General features: G+C 39.3%; 2 protein-coding genes across 2 annotated transcripts in view; both read right to left on the reverse strand.

Annotated features, from left to right (window-relative positions):
- EGFR (epidermal growth factor receptor) overlaps window positions 1–16,624 on the reverse strand; it is a 1,326,436-nt gene that overhangs the window by 155,049 nt on the left and 1,154,763 nt on the right. The window lies entirely within an intron of this gene.
- GLI3 (GLI family zinc finger 3) overlaps window positions 1–16,624 on the reverse strand; it is a 192,396-nt gene that overhangs the window by 58,570 nt on the left and 117,202 nt on the right. Inside the window, 3 exon segments of the mRNA XM_050330191.1 lie at window positions 440–641; window positions 8,350–8,496; window positions 13,454–13,659. Coding sequence (XP_050186148.1) covers window positions 440–641; window positions 8,350–8,496; window positions 13,454–13,659 — 555 coding nt within the window.

Genomic DNA, 16,624 nt, shown 5'->3' on the forward strand with positions numbered 1-16,624 from the left:
AACATTTTAATTGACCGGTACCACACATCTGTTCTTTACTCTCTGATGACTGTAATGCAGGAAAATTTCACTGTCCCTCATATCTATATCCAGAAGAACCCAAGTGACTTAAGTCACAAACCTACTCTAAAGTTTCTTCTCTAAAAACAGATTCCTGAGCACACATACACACACTGTTACTGCTGGTCAGTTGGAATATTGCCTGCACTGGACAATACTAAGTCAAAAAGTCCCTTGTGGTTACCTCTCTGAGGAACACAAAAAATATTTTATACTTTAAATTAAGCTCTGATGAACGTACCATTATAGAAACTGCAAAATGCACATGTTCACAAAGAAACCCCAAAAGTTACATAAAGATGTGAGTACACATTCACATTTGTGTGTGTGTGATGCATAAATGAGAATATACAATATAGGCAGAAAATACTATTCTTACCTTATTGCACTTGCAGATAAGTGGCCATAAGAACCACTGGCTGACGAACTGCTACGAGAGTTATTGAGAATTGTGACCAAGGAATTTGGAGATGTCCGTATCATGGTCTGAAGGTCGAAGCTGTGATCAGATAGGGGGGATATGGACAACGTGCGCTTTCGGCTTGGTCTGGCTGACAACCTTGGGCTCGGAAACCTGGTGCCTGTTATGTAAACACAAACAATTATCCACCAGGGTACTTCATCGCATTTATTTGTTATCGCTGATGGGTAGAGGGAGATACCAACACACTGACAAGCCCACTCTCTTCACTTGTGATCTACTGGCTACAGTTGAGGAAAATTAGGAAGAAAAATCTTTCTTCCCATGGCTTACCTCAGGGGAGCTCTGTTTATTAATGTGCAAGCAAAATGATAAATTGCTAAACAAAAGGAAAAGACTTTTATGAGTTATCCCTCTCATTTCTGGTGATTTATGAATCTGATGGCTTCTTAGACATTCACATCATTAATTCAACTGTGAGCAATGAGACAGTGGTTCAGATCTGGGATACCAGCAAAACCAAACCCACAATGCTTTAATATATACAGCCAAACCTAAACATGTAAAACACAGTATAGAAATTATGTGGCAACTTGTCCTTTGTTGAGCATAACTCTGCCAGGTTGATACTTGATGCAAAACTAAAAATCAAGACAAAAAAAAAAGCACTAAAAGGTCAGCTCTATCAGCAGAATTCAAACTGACGTTCACAGCATTAGACTGAGGAACAGTAGGTTTCATTTGAATTTGTCCAAGATCCCTTGATATTCTTTTGTTGGGATGTACAGTGGCCTACTACTGTTAAATTTCTTTAAAACAGGAGACTAGGCTTTCCAAAGTGCTAAAGATAAGGCAACCATACAGATACAATTTTCATAAATATATTTCTAAATTTTGTGTCCTGCTCTGAAAATCTCTACCTCTTCTGGTCTATTTTACCATGTCATCCTGACTCTCTGCAGTCCTGAAGGAAGATATATCACCTTAAATTTATTTCCTTTATTTAATTATTTTCTGTCTCGGTTGAGAGTGGGAAGGAGAGAATTAGCTTCCCCACTGCATACTGAACAATTTCCTTTAACAGTACTGCCACTTTTACCTTTTTAATCCCTTTAACCTGTAGTAAAGGACTGAATGCTAATGATCCTGACAGCCAGGGTCATGCAGGTCTTGGGTTTCATGCCCAGTTTACAACTACTTCACCTACAGTCCCTGACATTCTCCGTAACTTGCTAATAATTCACAGTTGGCCACAAGCCTCCCTTACAGGTCTGCCTTTCCTAATTCCTGTTCATGTCTTTGTGTCCAGAACCAATTTTTAGCAGGGTATTAAAGTTTACATGTCTAACATTAATCAGGAGAAGAGCCCACCTCTAATTAGACTCATCTCAAAGTCAGAGCTGGATTAGAATCTGATGTTATGTTTTCCTTACACACCTGAGTAGGTTTCCCTTCTTTCTGTGCAAGCTAGCCAAGACTTTAATACAGTAATAAAAACTGCCATTTTACTGCTGTTGTGAGTGTGTGACCAGGTCTTCATCTATAGTCCTTCTGATCTGTACTTAGATTTGCCTCAACTAGACAACATCAGTGTCAATCCTCTTTGGCCAAGGGAATACAGAATTTTGTTCCTTCCTACTCTGTCTCCAGAATAGGCCTTAGTCCATTATGTTTCAATCTTTCAATGAATATTCATGCTCTTGATTTATCATTTTAAATTTAGGTATGGCCATCTATTTACGTAAAAGCTGCTACACATTATTTTATGCAATCTGCTTTATCTCCTTTTTAGGAGCTTGCTATTGTACTGTGTCTGCTTGATATTTTATTAGTGCTGTGCTTCATGTCTTTCAGAGGCACAGATCTTTGTGCTAAAATAAGAAACAACAATGATCAGCAGCTATAAGAAACTGCAACATATCTAATAAAGAAATACAATATACATGTCATGGTAAAACAAAAATAGTAATAATTTGTACTTATATCTTTCATCCACAACTCTCCTCTGCTGACTGTTCAGCCAAAATGAACTAAAACAATGCCTGCTGAAGTTAGTGTTTGTAATGTAATTTGCCCCAGATGAGGATACAATTCAAGTGCTTTTTAGGTTATCACGGTTTTACAAGGAGACAGTTAAGTGCAGGCATTATACTCCCTGCAGTGCTCTGCAGAGTCTCAAAATGACTTCACTCCTCCCCCTCCTTGCCCTTTCTGGACTGAACCCATCTCCTTTACCCCTTGCCTAAGTCATGCTATGGCTCTTGCAGCCCTGCCCACAGCTCATTACGCCTTCCCCTTGCCTGCCAGCTGCTGCCAGGGCATCCCTGTGTCTGCCCTGGATGCAACAGATCTGCAACCAGTGATGGAGAAAGATGCTCCCATCTGGGCTTCAGCCACATCACACAGTAGTCTCAGGCTCCCTCTTTTCCTCCAGACAGTACTTGTTTCAGGTCTCATTTAAATCTGGGAATTTGGTCCCCCCTATCTACCTGGGACAGGAACAAGTTCTTAAGGGCTAACAGTATCCTGCAGAAAGGGAGTATTTCTGCTTCGCAGCAGGAGCCAACAGCTGAGACCAAGCAAGAGCTCTACAGAGTCTGATCACTGGAGAGAGGGATTCACTTCAAGGGAGGCCACAACTTTCAAAATAGAAAATACAATTAAATGGAATTACTGTTTTTTCAGATCTTCGTGGTTTAATTAGTTTTCACATGCCTAAAAAGTCTTAATCGTGAGCTGACCACACATGACAGGACATTTGCTAAACCGTTCATTTAGCATAACATCAGTTTTAGTTAGTATGCTACTAAGAAAAGGAATAGGTTACAATTTGTCAGTGCTTCTGAATACTAAACCAAACTGTCTAGCCTTGCCAAGCATTTATTTTAAAAGCAAACACTTCAATATTTATTTAGCAATTTGAGACGTTCATCTGTTCACAGTGTTCTCCCAGCAAAGTATTAGATTCTCTACTTAATAATCCTTTAAAATCAAAAAACCCAGGAGCACTGATTCACTAAAAATCCATTTACCTCTGCGCAAGTGCTGATAAAAGACCATCAACTCTGGCAAAGCATGCAAATGGAAGCTGACAGTGAACATATGTTTAGAAATGTCACTTTTTTGGAGTAGAAATTATAGAAATAAAGTCAGTAATTGACAGTAAAGACTTGAGTGTGCCGACAAAAAATCCAGCAGGTGCCAGAAGAAAAGATCTTATTCTGAGGTGGAGATCAATTCTAAAATAACAGATATCTATCTCCATCATAAATTTCAAAAATGGAATATGCCATCCAGCAAATTTGCCCATGAATTTGATTTCTGAGTTGAAGTTTTTAGCATTGCTTAATCATTTATAAGGCAATCTTCAGACATGTATCATTTATTCCATCCCTTTAAATCAAACTTCATCAAACCTTTTTTATTACATCCCTTTAAATCAAACTTTGAACATGTCTCAGGCACTAGTTTTTGTTGGAGGCTGTGAACATGGGAAGTCTCAGGGGGTTTTTTAAAGTTAAACCTTCTTTCTTTCTTCTCCTTCTGGTTTCTGCTTACAAACGTGTAGAAACTTTGTTTTCACTTCATGAAAGTTTATCATAAATTTTGTCTTCGTTTTCAAAATGATACATCTGTCATCAGCATGAGAGGAAAAGGAATAGCTTTGATACTCCACCCTCATTCTCCAACTGTGCCTGAAAAACAGAAACCAAACCCAGACCAAAGCTCCTCACACTGGTTTAACTCTTTGGGCTGGTGTATTGAGTCCGGCTGAGATGGACTTCATTTCTCCACAGCAGCCCTCACAGTGCTATGCTCTGCATTGGTAGCTAGGAAGTTGTTGATAACACACCAGTGTTTTGGCTGCTGTTGAGCGGTGCTGTACTGTTTCTCCAACATTCCACCCCCCATCAGTAGGCTAGAGGTGGGCAAGATCCTGTTGGGGGACACAACTAGGACAGCTGACCCAAAATAACCAAAGGGACATTCCTTGCCATATGACACCAGCTCATATATAAAGAGCATATATTCTCCCTAAGAACAGGAGGGTGCAGGGGAGCAGTCATTATTTACAGTGTTTGCCTTCCAGAGCAACTGCTACGCATGCTGAAGCCTTGTTTCCCGCAAAGTGGACGGACATTGCTTGCTGAAGGGAAGTAGAGAATAAATTTTTTTGTTTTGTCTTTCTGCATGTGCAACCTTTTGATTTTGCCTGATCTTAACCTGCGAGGTTTTTTCCATCTTACTTTCTTCCCCTTGTCCAGCTGAGGAGTGATAGAACAGTTTGGTGGGAATCTGGTATCCAGCCAAGATCCGCCCAACACAGTTGGCCAAACTCTTTAGATCAGTTGGATTACTACCAGTGTCTCTCTAATGCCAAAAGAGTTAAGCCAATGATGGATACTTTAAAAAGGAGAAACCTCCCATTCTGAGTGGGCACAGGCAAAAGTTAGTCAAAGGGAGGATATTAATACTCTCAGAGGGAATGTTGAAACCTCAGATAACATGCTTGTCTTCCACTGAACACCATTTAAAAGAATAGAACATATCCCACAAGTGAAAAATGCTGTTATCAAACGCAGAAGACAGTGATTTTTATAATTGTTTTAGTGCTTATAAGACAGTTTTGCCATACAGGATCTTTACAGCTAGAACAAGCAATTTCAGTTGTTGCTACTGTAGTACTGTCAATACCTTCTGCATCTACTCCCCTCCTGATTATTTTGATGTTAAAGGTAGCAAATCTCTCCTTTTTAGAACAATCAAGAAGATGCTCAGGGCCTCTGGCCACCAAAAGTGCAGAAAAGCTTTATAGCAGCAAAGAAAATTTTGGCCCACTTTTCATGGCACTCATGAAGAAAATTACAATTGGCCTTACTCTTCCACAATGTATTAGACAGTTCATGGACAGTGAAGTTCAGAGCTTCAATAAATCTACTGCTCTTTAGGCAAGATTTAACTTCTCAATAACATTTTTCCCACTCTTATCATCCTCATTTTGAAATCAGTTTTCTAGCACCACAGAGCAAAACAAAAGTCCCCAAAATACACAAACTGTACCTAACACACTTTGGAAGCCAGTGCATGCTGGTGTTATTATTTGCTCAACAGAAGGGGACAGAGATTCAAAATTTCTGTGCTAGATGCTGTATAAACACACAGTTAGGAGACAGACTTGCTTCACAAAAGAAGAATAATGTCTTGTTTGCATCTATTTGGTTGTTGTGTGGAATAAATGAGCAGCAGCCTTTCAGTCAGTTGAGTCAACTTGCTCAGAATTTGATAGCAGATAATGAGGGAAACTACTCATGTCTCTTCTTTTTCCTTTGACAAGTCTGGGCAAAGGCGAAAGAGTGCTTTTAAGATCACCATACAAATCCTTAAGAAGAAAGATACAAACAAGTGGCATTGCTTTGCATTGATCACTGTACTTTGTTATTAAATGCATACATGGGCATTCTTATTGTTTTTTTAAAAGTCTTAATATCAGCTTCCTGCTAATTGTTTTGTTCTTGTTTCTAATCTAAAAATCTGACAAAGAAGAAAGGGGTTTTCTTTAGCATGATGAATGATAGGACATTCAGATTCCTACTTAATGACAATTAATTTACTGTATACCCATGCAAGTTAAGATAGTTTTAATTAGTTTTTACAAAGTAAAAGGGTAACTTCATACTCTATTTAGATAAAAGCAGCTATTGCCTGACTAAACACATTCTCATCAAATACAGAAGGTGAGCTGAGTGACCTTACTAGGATTCACTCTTACTTTAATTTTCTATTTACTGTTTAAAAATAACCCATTTGCATAATAGTGCTACACATTTTTTCGTCTTTAACTCTGAAATAATGCCTAATTGAAAAGTTACTGCTATAATGAATCTCCAATGTGTGATCTTAATTTTTAAAAACAAACACAAAACAAATTGAAGTGTGCAGTTCAGATATATCATAGCTAAAGCTCACGACCACAAATATCCTTATTAGAGATGGTGTCTAGGTACCTCTTATGAATGGGTTGAATTTATCGGTGAAGGTCAAAATACTTCCCCTCAAGTAAGAAAAGATAACATTCTTGGGATGCAAAAGCTGCAATTCTATGTAGGTTATAGCATACACAATCTCTAATAACACATGAAGATCCTTGTGCAAATGCCATTATTTGGATGAGTACTGCAATGTCTTCTGTTTTTCTTGTTTTCTGGCATACATCTGGGTATTCACTTTTTCTAAAGGCTGAATAAACACATTCAATCAAGTCTGCATCCAAGTATATTGTTTGGTACTGCTACTTAGATGCATTCAGACACTCTCTCACAATAAGAACCGAAATAATTGAAAATATAAAATATCCCTGATTATTGCAAAAGGGATTGGAGTAGATGACCTTCAAGGTTCCCCTCCAAGCCAAACTATTCTAGGATTCTATGATCCTTTCACTCCCATGAAGTCATGCCCATTCATACAAGCTGGGGATTTGCCCTTGTAACTGGAACACAGCAGCAAATTTACATTACCTGAACCATGCATAGCAGAATTTCCATTCCGCAAGATATTATTAATATGCATCCAATGCTTTAGTAGCATAGGGAACTAGAGGAATAGTTCCCTATTCCTCTCAAAATCCAAATCAGAAAGTATCACATTCTTAAGCTTTCAATAAGTCTTCACAGTAATTTCTGGTTTAAGTTCCAGACCACTTGTGTGAGTTTGTGTTTGTGAAGTGGGCTCAAGGTATGTTACGTTACCGTAAATTCTTCATGCATGCTTCCAGGGTAGTGAGACTGATAACAGAAACTGAATTAAAAAAAAAATTCTTCACTATCAAAGTAACAGACTGAAAATAGCTTTCCTGCCCAGTTTCACAACTATCTGTCTTGCCTGATTCTTTAAAAATTGTTGTTCGTTCAACTACTTCACACTCCAAGGCATATGTTCTGCAGGGCTAGCTTTCTATACTCCCATGCATTCCAAGGTGAACCTCCCAACTCCCACACTCCTTCAGATCAGCTACTATGGCATGCAGCCAACAGCAGGAGGAAGAAACTGCATGAAAAGAACAAGTTTAAAAATCAGCGGGAAAACAAAGTGGTCTATTGCTACTGTATTGGTCTGTACTACCAAGAACCACCTTTTCTTGTCACCATCTTTTTACTTCCCTCATTGGAAGGAACAGAGCACATCCTGAAAAGCATGTAAGCATCTATGACTAGAGGGAAGTACTCTGCTTAATCCTTTCTGGTTGATCAAAAGCAGTAATAGCAAACAGTTTGGAGCAGGGTTCTCTGTTTTCCTCTTTCAACAGAGAAAAAGAAACAGATTAGAGGACTGAAAGATGCTGTGTGGTTAGAGAAGACTCTTAATGCTATGGAAAACTTAGTCAGGATCCTTGAGAATTCAAACTGCTTTACCTTACAAGTGGTCTCAAAGTGTATTGGTCTATGACACACAACTTGTAAGCACAGCTAGCTTTCTCTAAAAAGGTGGAGGATATGCTCTCCTAACAGAAAAACAGATGTAAATTTTCTTTTAACAGAGAGCACGTCAGGGAAATACTCAGCCTAACTATGAAAGTGAGTTACTGATTGTGAATAGAAAAGGACATTTTCAAAAGCACTCAAGCCCTGCTGGAAATAAAATTTATAACCTGTTTTCAGGAGCAGTCCTGAGCTTCTCCCTACTTTCTCTCAAAGTTTACTTTTAGGCTTGACATAACCCTTGTACATTTGGCAATCAATTCTCTGGTCCTCCATCCTCATGAGGAGGCTTATGTTGACTCCCACTTCTCTATCAGTGCGGAGGCCTTTTGGGTCAGACCACGTGGTTCCCTTTGTGGGACTGTATAAGTTTCTAGAAAACACACTTACTATCCATGGCATGAAGATATTCCATATGAAGAGCACCGGCTCCTGCAGTGGCAGCTGAAGGAATGATGTCTGCGTACGGGCTGCGCTGGCCTGCCAACAGAGCCATCTGATGATAATATTCAGCTGGACTGACGCCAGCATGTGGAGCTAAAAAAACCAACATAAAAGTACCATTAGTAATGTAAGATAAACAAGAAGGAAAGTTTTACCACATTGCTGGTTTCTCTGGCTATTAAAACAGCTTGTTTATTTTTTAATGTAATGCAACGTCTGCAGTATGCCACCCTTGGTCAATATATTTCAACCAATCATCCTGTGAAGGCACCACTCAAAAAACAGCAAGGCAGAAAATATTAACGAGCTTGGTGATCTCATGTTTTTATATTTATTATTAAGTGACTCAAAAAGTGACAGGCTGACAGCAATGGAAACTAGTATGATTTATTTAGTTACATAAAAAAGCAGGAAAACCCTCCTAGAGTTTTATTTCCATTTACCTCATCCATGGCCCAAAGGAATCTGTCTGTAAGGTGACAATGCAGCTGAACTTCCATAAGCATTCAAGTTTCTGGATTCTTTACTAAGGGAACTAGAAGATTCTCAGTCACAGTGTCCCTTTGTGTCTATGCTAATGAGCAAACAGAGGTAAACCATGTTTTCAGGAAAAATAATAGTTGTCCATGAACAACACAGGAGGACAGATGAAGTCAATGAATACAGCCATTCCATCCTTCAAAGTTCATACATAAATATACTTGACACACAAGCCTGTTTTCAAAGCCAAAACCACAGCCTGGATAGGTTCTACATCTCATCAGTGAGGTTATGAGTGAGGCAGTCCTCTGATAATGTCTTATATTAGCCATTCTTCTCCTGTAAAAATAACACCCAAGCTTTCTGTTCCCCTGCAATTTTCAAGCATGCCTTCAACTAATGGGCAACCTTGGACAAATACAAAAATTGACATAATTTTAATATAATTTCCTCTCAGCAGGCTTCAGATGCTACTGTAAGTAGAGGGTCATTTCATGGGCTCATAAAATAAGCTGAGTTCCCTCTCCTTGATCCTGATTCTGACTTGCTATCCAGCCTGAGGTGAACAGCCTTCCTCTCTGCTCTCTACTTCTCTCACTTGCAAAACAGTTAAAATTTCCTTACATTCTGGCCAGCAGAAGATGGTATGTAAGTTTGCCTAAAACACTTCAGTTTCCTTAGGTTAATGGGCTACACCCCAAAAGATTTTTTTAATATTCTTTCATATAATTTAATTAGATTTTTCTTTAATCTCAGCAATCTGAATCCTGAATGAAAACAAAATCTTAGGCTGAAATTCTTTGAATTACCTACTTAACCTGATTATTGTTATTTACGCAGGATAAATTATATTTTCATTAGAGAATCAGATCCTAAATGGAAGCCTTAAAAACAAAGAATCAACATTTACATTAAAAGGAGGTAAACATGGCATTGGAGTTTGGAGAAAAGTTTATTTAGAAACAGATTCCTGAAGTGCATAATTCATCTTTATTTTTACCAAATAAATGTGCTTTTGATGTCAAAATGTTAAATATTAACTATATTAGGAAAGGTTAGGAAATACAGAAATACATCAGACAGGAATGGAAATGGCATAAAAATGAGCTGAGATAAATTAAGAGTTGTTGATATTTTTTCCAAATTACAAATTGATTTCACAATTAAACACAATCTTTCCACTTTCTCTGAAATAGCAAAGAAATTATTCAGGCCAAATTTTACAAGATTAATAACTCACACTAAATCACTGATTTTAAAGTTTTACAGTAGTAGGTAACCATGGTATCTTTCCAGACACACTCAAAATACTTCCTGAGCTTTCTGACATAAGTGTCTGGGTTAACTAACAATAACATTGGCTGCAAACTTTAAAATGAACTGCTGCAGAAAACACAGTGAGCACATAATTGCATTACTAAATGTTCCATATGCCAAGAAATGCTCTGGTGCTCTTTAAACATCATTTCTTACTATCTTCCTCAAACACAAAAATTTAGCCTACTAAATGATGTACTGCATGAAGAGTAGATGAAGGGTAAATGGAAAGGCCCGCATCCATGAATTTTCTCCTGTTTATTCCTGGGTAGCTTCAGCTTCGTTCCTGCATTTTTTACAAGAGGAGACATTTGCTTCTGCACTGTAGGCACTGCTGAGCTTCATTTGAGCACTCTCGTCTACATACACCGATGACTCCGTCCATACCCTTGCTCCAAATCCTCAGAGGAGTCCTCAGTCACTCCTGGCCCACCAAATCTGCTGGGTCAGGTGGAGTGACAAGACAGAAAGACACTCTACCATTACAGCTGCTGTGGCAGTTGTAAATTACAGCTGGCAAGACTTGTAATGAACGTGAAACTGCTCTTCGTTATGTTCCAGATTGTTTTGGCTCCTGGCCATCCCCAGATCTGTGAGTCGACAGACTGAGCCCAATAGTACACTGACCTAATTATCTAATTGGCCTCAAGCAATTAGGGTAGCAAGAGAAATCTCGCTGTGACTTTCAGAAGAGCAGTAACAACTTCCAAGTTTTCACAGTTCAAATGGTATACAACTTAAGCCATGGTGTCCATTACATTATTAGTACATTATGCATGTACTAATGTACATTATGTGCATGTACCCCTTTAAATCACAGAAGTTTTTTATTTGTATTCTAGCAGTGTTCAAACCATGACTTCGACTATCTGATCCAAGGAACTCACATCTGAAAAAAGTATTTCATTGTCTACCTGAATGATCATACCACAAACTCTGGATTCCAAAGAACAAACTTGCATCTTTTCAATAGCATGTAGTTTGACTGAGATACTTTCAATGCCTTAATCAAGTTACTGTATTTTTGTCGGATGCTGCACAACACCTAGGCTTTGGTAACTGATCAAACTGTGAGCCTACAGAAAAACTGTAGTAATATGTATTTGTTTAAAACCCAAGGAAAGACTCTTAAGCTAGTAAATTTTGCTTGTACTTATGACAGATTAAGGTTGTGCATACAGTCAGTGATCAAAGCTCACGGGATGAGAGCTGAGACAGAGCACACTCAACTACTTGATTGTATGTCTTGTGCCATTTGAAAGCCTGTGAGTATACCAGCTACCTACATGAGGCTGGCAGGTTTAAGCCTTAGAGGAAAAAACTGCCTTTCTGAGGTGGCAGCTGGAGTTAAGGCAGCTCAGCTGTCACCAAACACCTACATTGTAGACAGACAAATTGAAGCACCACCATAGTTATGACGGAGTTCCAGGTCCAGCTGTTAACATGCAGGTGTCCATACTGGGGGAACTGAATAGTTCTCTAAGGCTTCACTGGCTGCAATACCCAGAACTCACTGGACCACAAGGGCAAAGCAGCACACTGAGATCACAGACAGATTTCTGTACTCCAGACACCTACATTTAAGTGCCAGAATCTGGAACCAAATTCTACTGAGACATCTCTGGGAGATCTCTGCTTTTCTGGTGTGTCAGCTGGGTTCCAGGTCAGATATCCCAGTGTATCTCAGATAACACCATGTGCCTACACCTTTGCAAGTGAATTCAGTGTGGTGTACCTGAGACCAAAAACGTACACAGTTTAACGCCATAATGTTCTGTGATGGGTGGTTTCCTTCACACCTTCCTTTGTGTGTGCAACTGGAACATACCTAAGCATAAATGAAATTCTGCAGGAATGTGACCTAAAGAGTACTGAAGGAAAGATAGCAAAGTGTTCTGCATATTATAGCTCCTGTGAAAAAGCTCAAATATACATCACAAGAGTTTTCCCAATGTATGCCATTACATTATAGCTTGATCATGTTTATCCTATATCAAAAGCTCCAAAGCTTCCAAAGTCAAAACTTGCATTTCTGAGCATTCAAATTGTTCCTTTAAAATATTTTCTTAAACATTTTGGCTGAAACAAAAGGGTAGAATTAGCAAGAATTCATGCAACATCCAAAGTGCTGCTAGGACAGCCCTATATGCATGCCATATACCTTGACTGACAATAGGTCATTAAAATTTATTCTCATAAGAATATGTGCCCATAACTAATGGATTAACTGTAAAGGTATATATTCTGATAAGCGAGGATTAATTAGTTATCCGTTTGGATAGGGTGCACCGCTCATTTTTCAAATTCAGCTAAAGGCAGTTTAACTCTGTTAGGTAAGTTTCTGAATACACTGGGAAGATCTTTCCCATAGTTAAAGTAACAGTTTAATTACCTTCACTACATAGTTGTTCCTGAATATGTTATATTTTAGCTCTCTTCAGCAAATGCTACAATTTTGAAATGTCAAACTGCTTACTCTGTTATTGAAAAACTTACTACTAACAAGACAGCCTTTTCTGTTCATGGCTCACTTCAGCAAAATTCCCACTGAAATGAATAGGAAATGTGCCAGAGTAATGACAAGAGTGATCACAGAGGTTCACTTCAACCCAAATAACCCGGAAAGTAATAGCCATGATCACACCAAGACCTAAAGCATCGATATTTCAAGTATACTATCCACCATTTAGACTAAAAGGGACAGTCCTGACCATCAGCCATGTCTACATGAGCATCATTTCATTTTGCCATATTGTTGGCTAGGATAAACTGAAATAATTCTACATAACTTTAGCAGAACTATTGACTGAGTATAATGAGCCAGTGCATGCTTTGTATGATTGAAAAACACTATTTTAATTAACAAGACTTTTGCACCTGAAGAACTCCATGGTTATACACTGATGTACTCTCAAAAAGAAGCTGGCTCAATTCAGTGCAGATACAGTGGATTTTTTGGGAGATCAGAATCACACCCCAGGTCAGCTCCACAAACAAAAGATATCACCACCATTCCAGCATAAATTTTGAATGAGGCTGGGCTTATTTTTTTCCTTCTCCCTGAAGTTTCAACGTTTGTGAGATGTACAAATGAGCCATGATCGGCTGATGAAGTATTGAAACATTTATGACATAATGAATATGTCTGACAAATCTGCTGAAGCTGCTTTGAACAAGGGGGAAAAATGTTGACAAGATTAATATAACTTAAGTTGCTACAATGACAGAAAACAGGACGCCTATCTTAACCCACCGTCTGTTGGGCTGAGTCCACGGGCTGCCGAGATCATGGAGAGGGATGGGCTGCTGTGCAGGGACCTGATGTAGTCCATGTAGGGGTTAATGTATGGGTGAGGGGTGCTGAAGGGAGATTCTGATGCTGCAGCAGGATTTCGGTGCGGAGAGATTCTAAGGAATGGAAGTTCTGGGTATGTCGGGCTAGTAGATAAGGCAGAAGGCCTGGAAGAAAAAAAGGAAGAAAAATAAACAAAAACCGGCCAGGTTATGTATGCAATAAAGAAAAATATTGTAAAGGCAACACAACATTCATTTCTTGAAGAATAATGACTAGGTTGCACATGTACTTAAGTCAACTGTCTGAAAAGAAAAAGGATAGGAAATTATTTCTTCTCTGTACTGATTATTACCAACATTTCTCTGACCAATTTTAACATGATTTGATATTTGATTTATGCTTTACATTCCTCAATACTGTTTTCCCAAGGAATTTAGGAGAAAATCACTTTAATTAGTATGATTAGTAGTAATTCTTACTGAGATATGGAAGACATACTGAGATTCAGAATCATTTACACCTTCAAAACCATGTGGCTATTGAAAAAGGAGCTTTGAGAGCCTCACTGCATCCACTCCCTTCATTTGCCAGCTTACTCTTCTGGAAAGTCCAGGATGCATGTTTATATAGAAATAATCCCAGAAAACCAAAACTTTGTAAACCACTAAGACAGCTGAGTCTTTTGGGGCATTTTTTTGTTGCAGTCCCTTCCCAGGAAAAATACACATAACTTGGTGGCAGAGGAAGAAAGACTGCCGCATATGTTTGTTTTTAGTATGGCGCCAGAGATGCCTTTTAACAAGACCCCATTAATTAACAACCTCATTTTTGTGAAGGGAGAGCTGTGGTACCCTCTTATGCTATATGTGTGAAGCTGTGATGAACCAAGGCTGAAAGCTGAGTTCACAGTTGACAAAAGATAAATAACCTGCCATAACCCTCACCATCATCCCACCCTGTCGATATGACAGCGTCTGGGCTCTGCGTGGAGACCTTTCTCCAACAGCATCCCATCTCCAAAGGCACTGGAAAAAGTCCAGTTTTCATCAGAAGGGGTTGGAGTGCCTGCCCTTGCCAACCTGCTCTTTGGCAAAAGACAGTGATTAAGCCTGTCATGCATTTGCTGTAGTCCAACTGGTTGACCCGAACTAAATGCCTTTTTGTCCCTGTTTTTCCAATTAATTTAGCATATATACAACACAGACACAGGCAGCAGCTGTGAGAGCAGTGAGGGCAGCCTGTTCCTTTGATGCTGTTGGTTTACAAAGAGTAATCAAACAAGAAATGTACTTTTTTTCCTTTAACATACACATAACATGATCAATAGAGGTAGTTGTCATCACCTAAAAGGCCAACAGAACAAAATGTTATGTAGGAGCCAATTCTGCCCTGCCATCAGCTCAGAAATGCTAGCAATATGAGTGAGACAGTGATCAAAGTCGTGAATTCCTAACATGATGCCAGCTTCCCTGCTACTAAATCCACGAGAGCTCATAAAATCTGAAGAATGAACATTTCTCCTGATGTGTTTTTCTCCTCCTTTTCCCTTCCCTATTTGACTTCTTTGTTTCTTCCCTTCCTACAGCTTTCTGCAAGGTAAGCCTGTTTAGCCTTCCCATATGAAATTATCTCTTACCTCCAAAGTTTGTTAGAGTGGCATTCATTGTGTGCTAGCAGCAAGCACCAGCTGTGCAATCAGTCCTTTGGCACCTGAGCAAGTGACCCAGGTGAAGCCTAACCACTCACTAGTACACCTTCACCATATTTAAAATGCACTGAGAACCTGAAACCAGAAGGCATTTTCCACCATCGTGCAAAACAGACATCTCCTTTCTTCAGAGAACTTTTTCTCTGCATAGTTTTAAAGTACCTTTGTTTTAATCTTGCTACCAGCCATGAAGCATTTGCTGTCTCACGGTTCCCTATGACGCCAAGGGTGGTAGGCAGGAGCTTTAAAACTCATGGCAATGTAGGAAGCAAAAATACTACAGCTGAATATCATGTTACAGAGTGAGTTTCCCATCCTGGCAGTGAGGAAAATACAGTAGTATAGCAAATTTAATACAACAGTAACAAAGAAATTAAGTTTGGATGTCATTTTACAAGTCTTACTTTTTTTTAATGTGATCTCAACTCAGAGTTAGGAACACAAAAACCACGCAGGCAGGCAGAAGCCCTGGCCTCATCTGGTGCATATTGAACAGAAAACTGTTCAAATGCTTATGCAAGAAGGCAGAAAGTCTCAGAAACCTCAGTGATTCACTCTCCAGCTGGCCAACAGCCAAATGCTGCCGCAGGAGCAAGATTAAGAGCCAGGCTGTCAGCTTCTCTATCCAACAGGAGCCATTCAAGGACACCAGGACTCAACTGCTTCTCCTTCTCCCCAGCCCTGCCTCTTCCTCTGTCTGCTCCTCTGAGCTCCTCAGTTTTCCAAGGATGCTAGGGAAAGGACACCAACCTGGGTAACTTCAATCAACAGCAGGCATATTAACAGTATTATCTCAGGCAGAAATAGCCATCAGATTCCACACAGAATTCCCAGCTCTGGACTCCAATATGTCTCAATTTCTCTCCAGCATCTGATTTTAACAAGCTTCTAACTTCTCTGTTCACTTTCAGACTGGACTTTTCTTGCTCCTCTGTTTCCAGACCCTCCTTTCCCCACAGACCCCTTTTCTCTCATGCCTTCATCTGCTCTCAGTCCCCCAGTTTGAGTCATCCTGATTTATTCCAATAAACATCACATATTCTTCCTTTCCTTTCCCCCTGTGACAAAACTTCACTATGAACATCTTTTACATGTTTTAACTCCCTCCTTCAAACTAGAATGCGACTTTCAGAAAGGATGCAGCCAAACACCCTTACTGTTGCCTTGCAGCTTCATTGTGTACCAGTAAAGAATGACTGTTGTTCTGTAGACAGCAAACAGCACAGCCCAGGAGTAGCTCTGCAGACACTCATTCAGTGACAAGCAAATCAAATCTCCAGATTTGGCTGGCAGTCTATCCCCTAATAGTTTTTATTTCACATTTACAGAACAACAAAATGGTTTGGGTTGGAAAGTACCTTTACAGGTCATCTAGTCCAACTCTGCTGCCATGAGCAGGGTAAAAAGCGGGGGACTCTGCT

This window comes from Myiozetetes cayanensis, unplaced genomic scaffold (genome assembly GCF_022539395.1).
Source record: "Myiozetetes cayanensis isolate MyiCay16 unplaced genomic scaffold, myiCay2020 scf1, whole genome shotgun sequence".
In the NCBI taxonomy this organism is placed as follows: domain Eukaryota; kingdom Metazoa; phylum Chordata; class Aves; order Passeriformes; family Tyrannidae; genus Myiozetetes; species Myiozetetes cayanensis.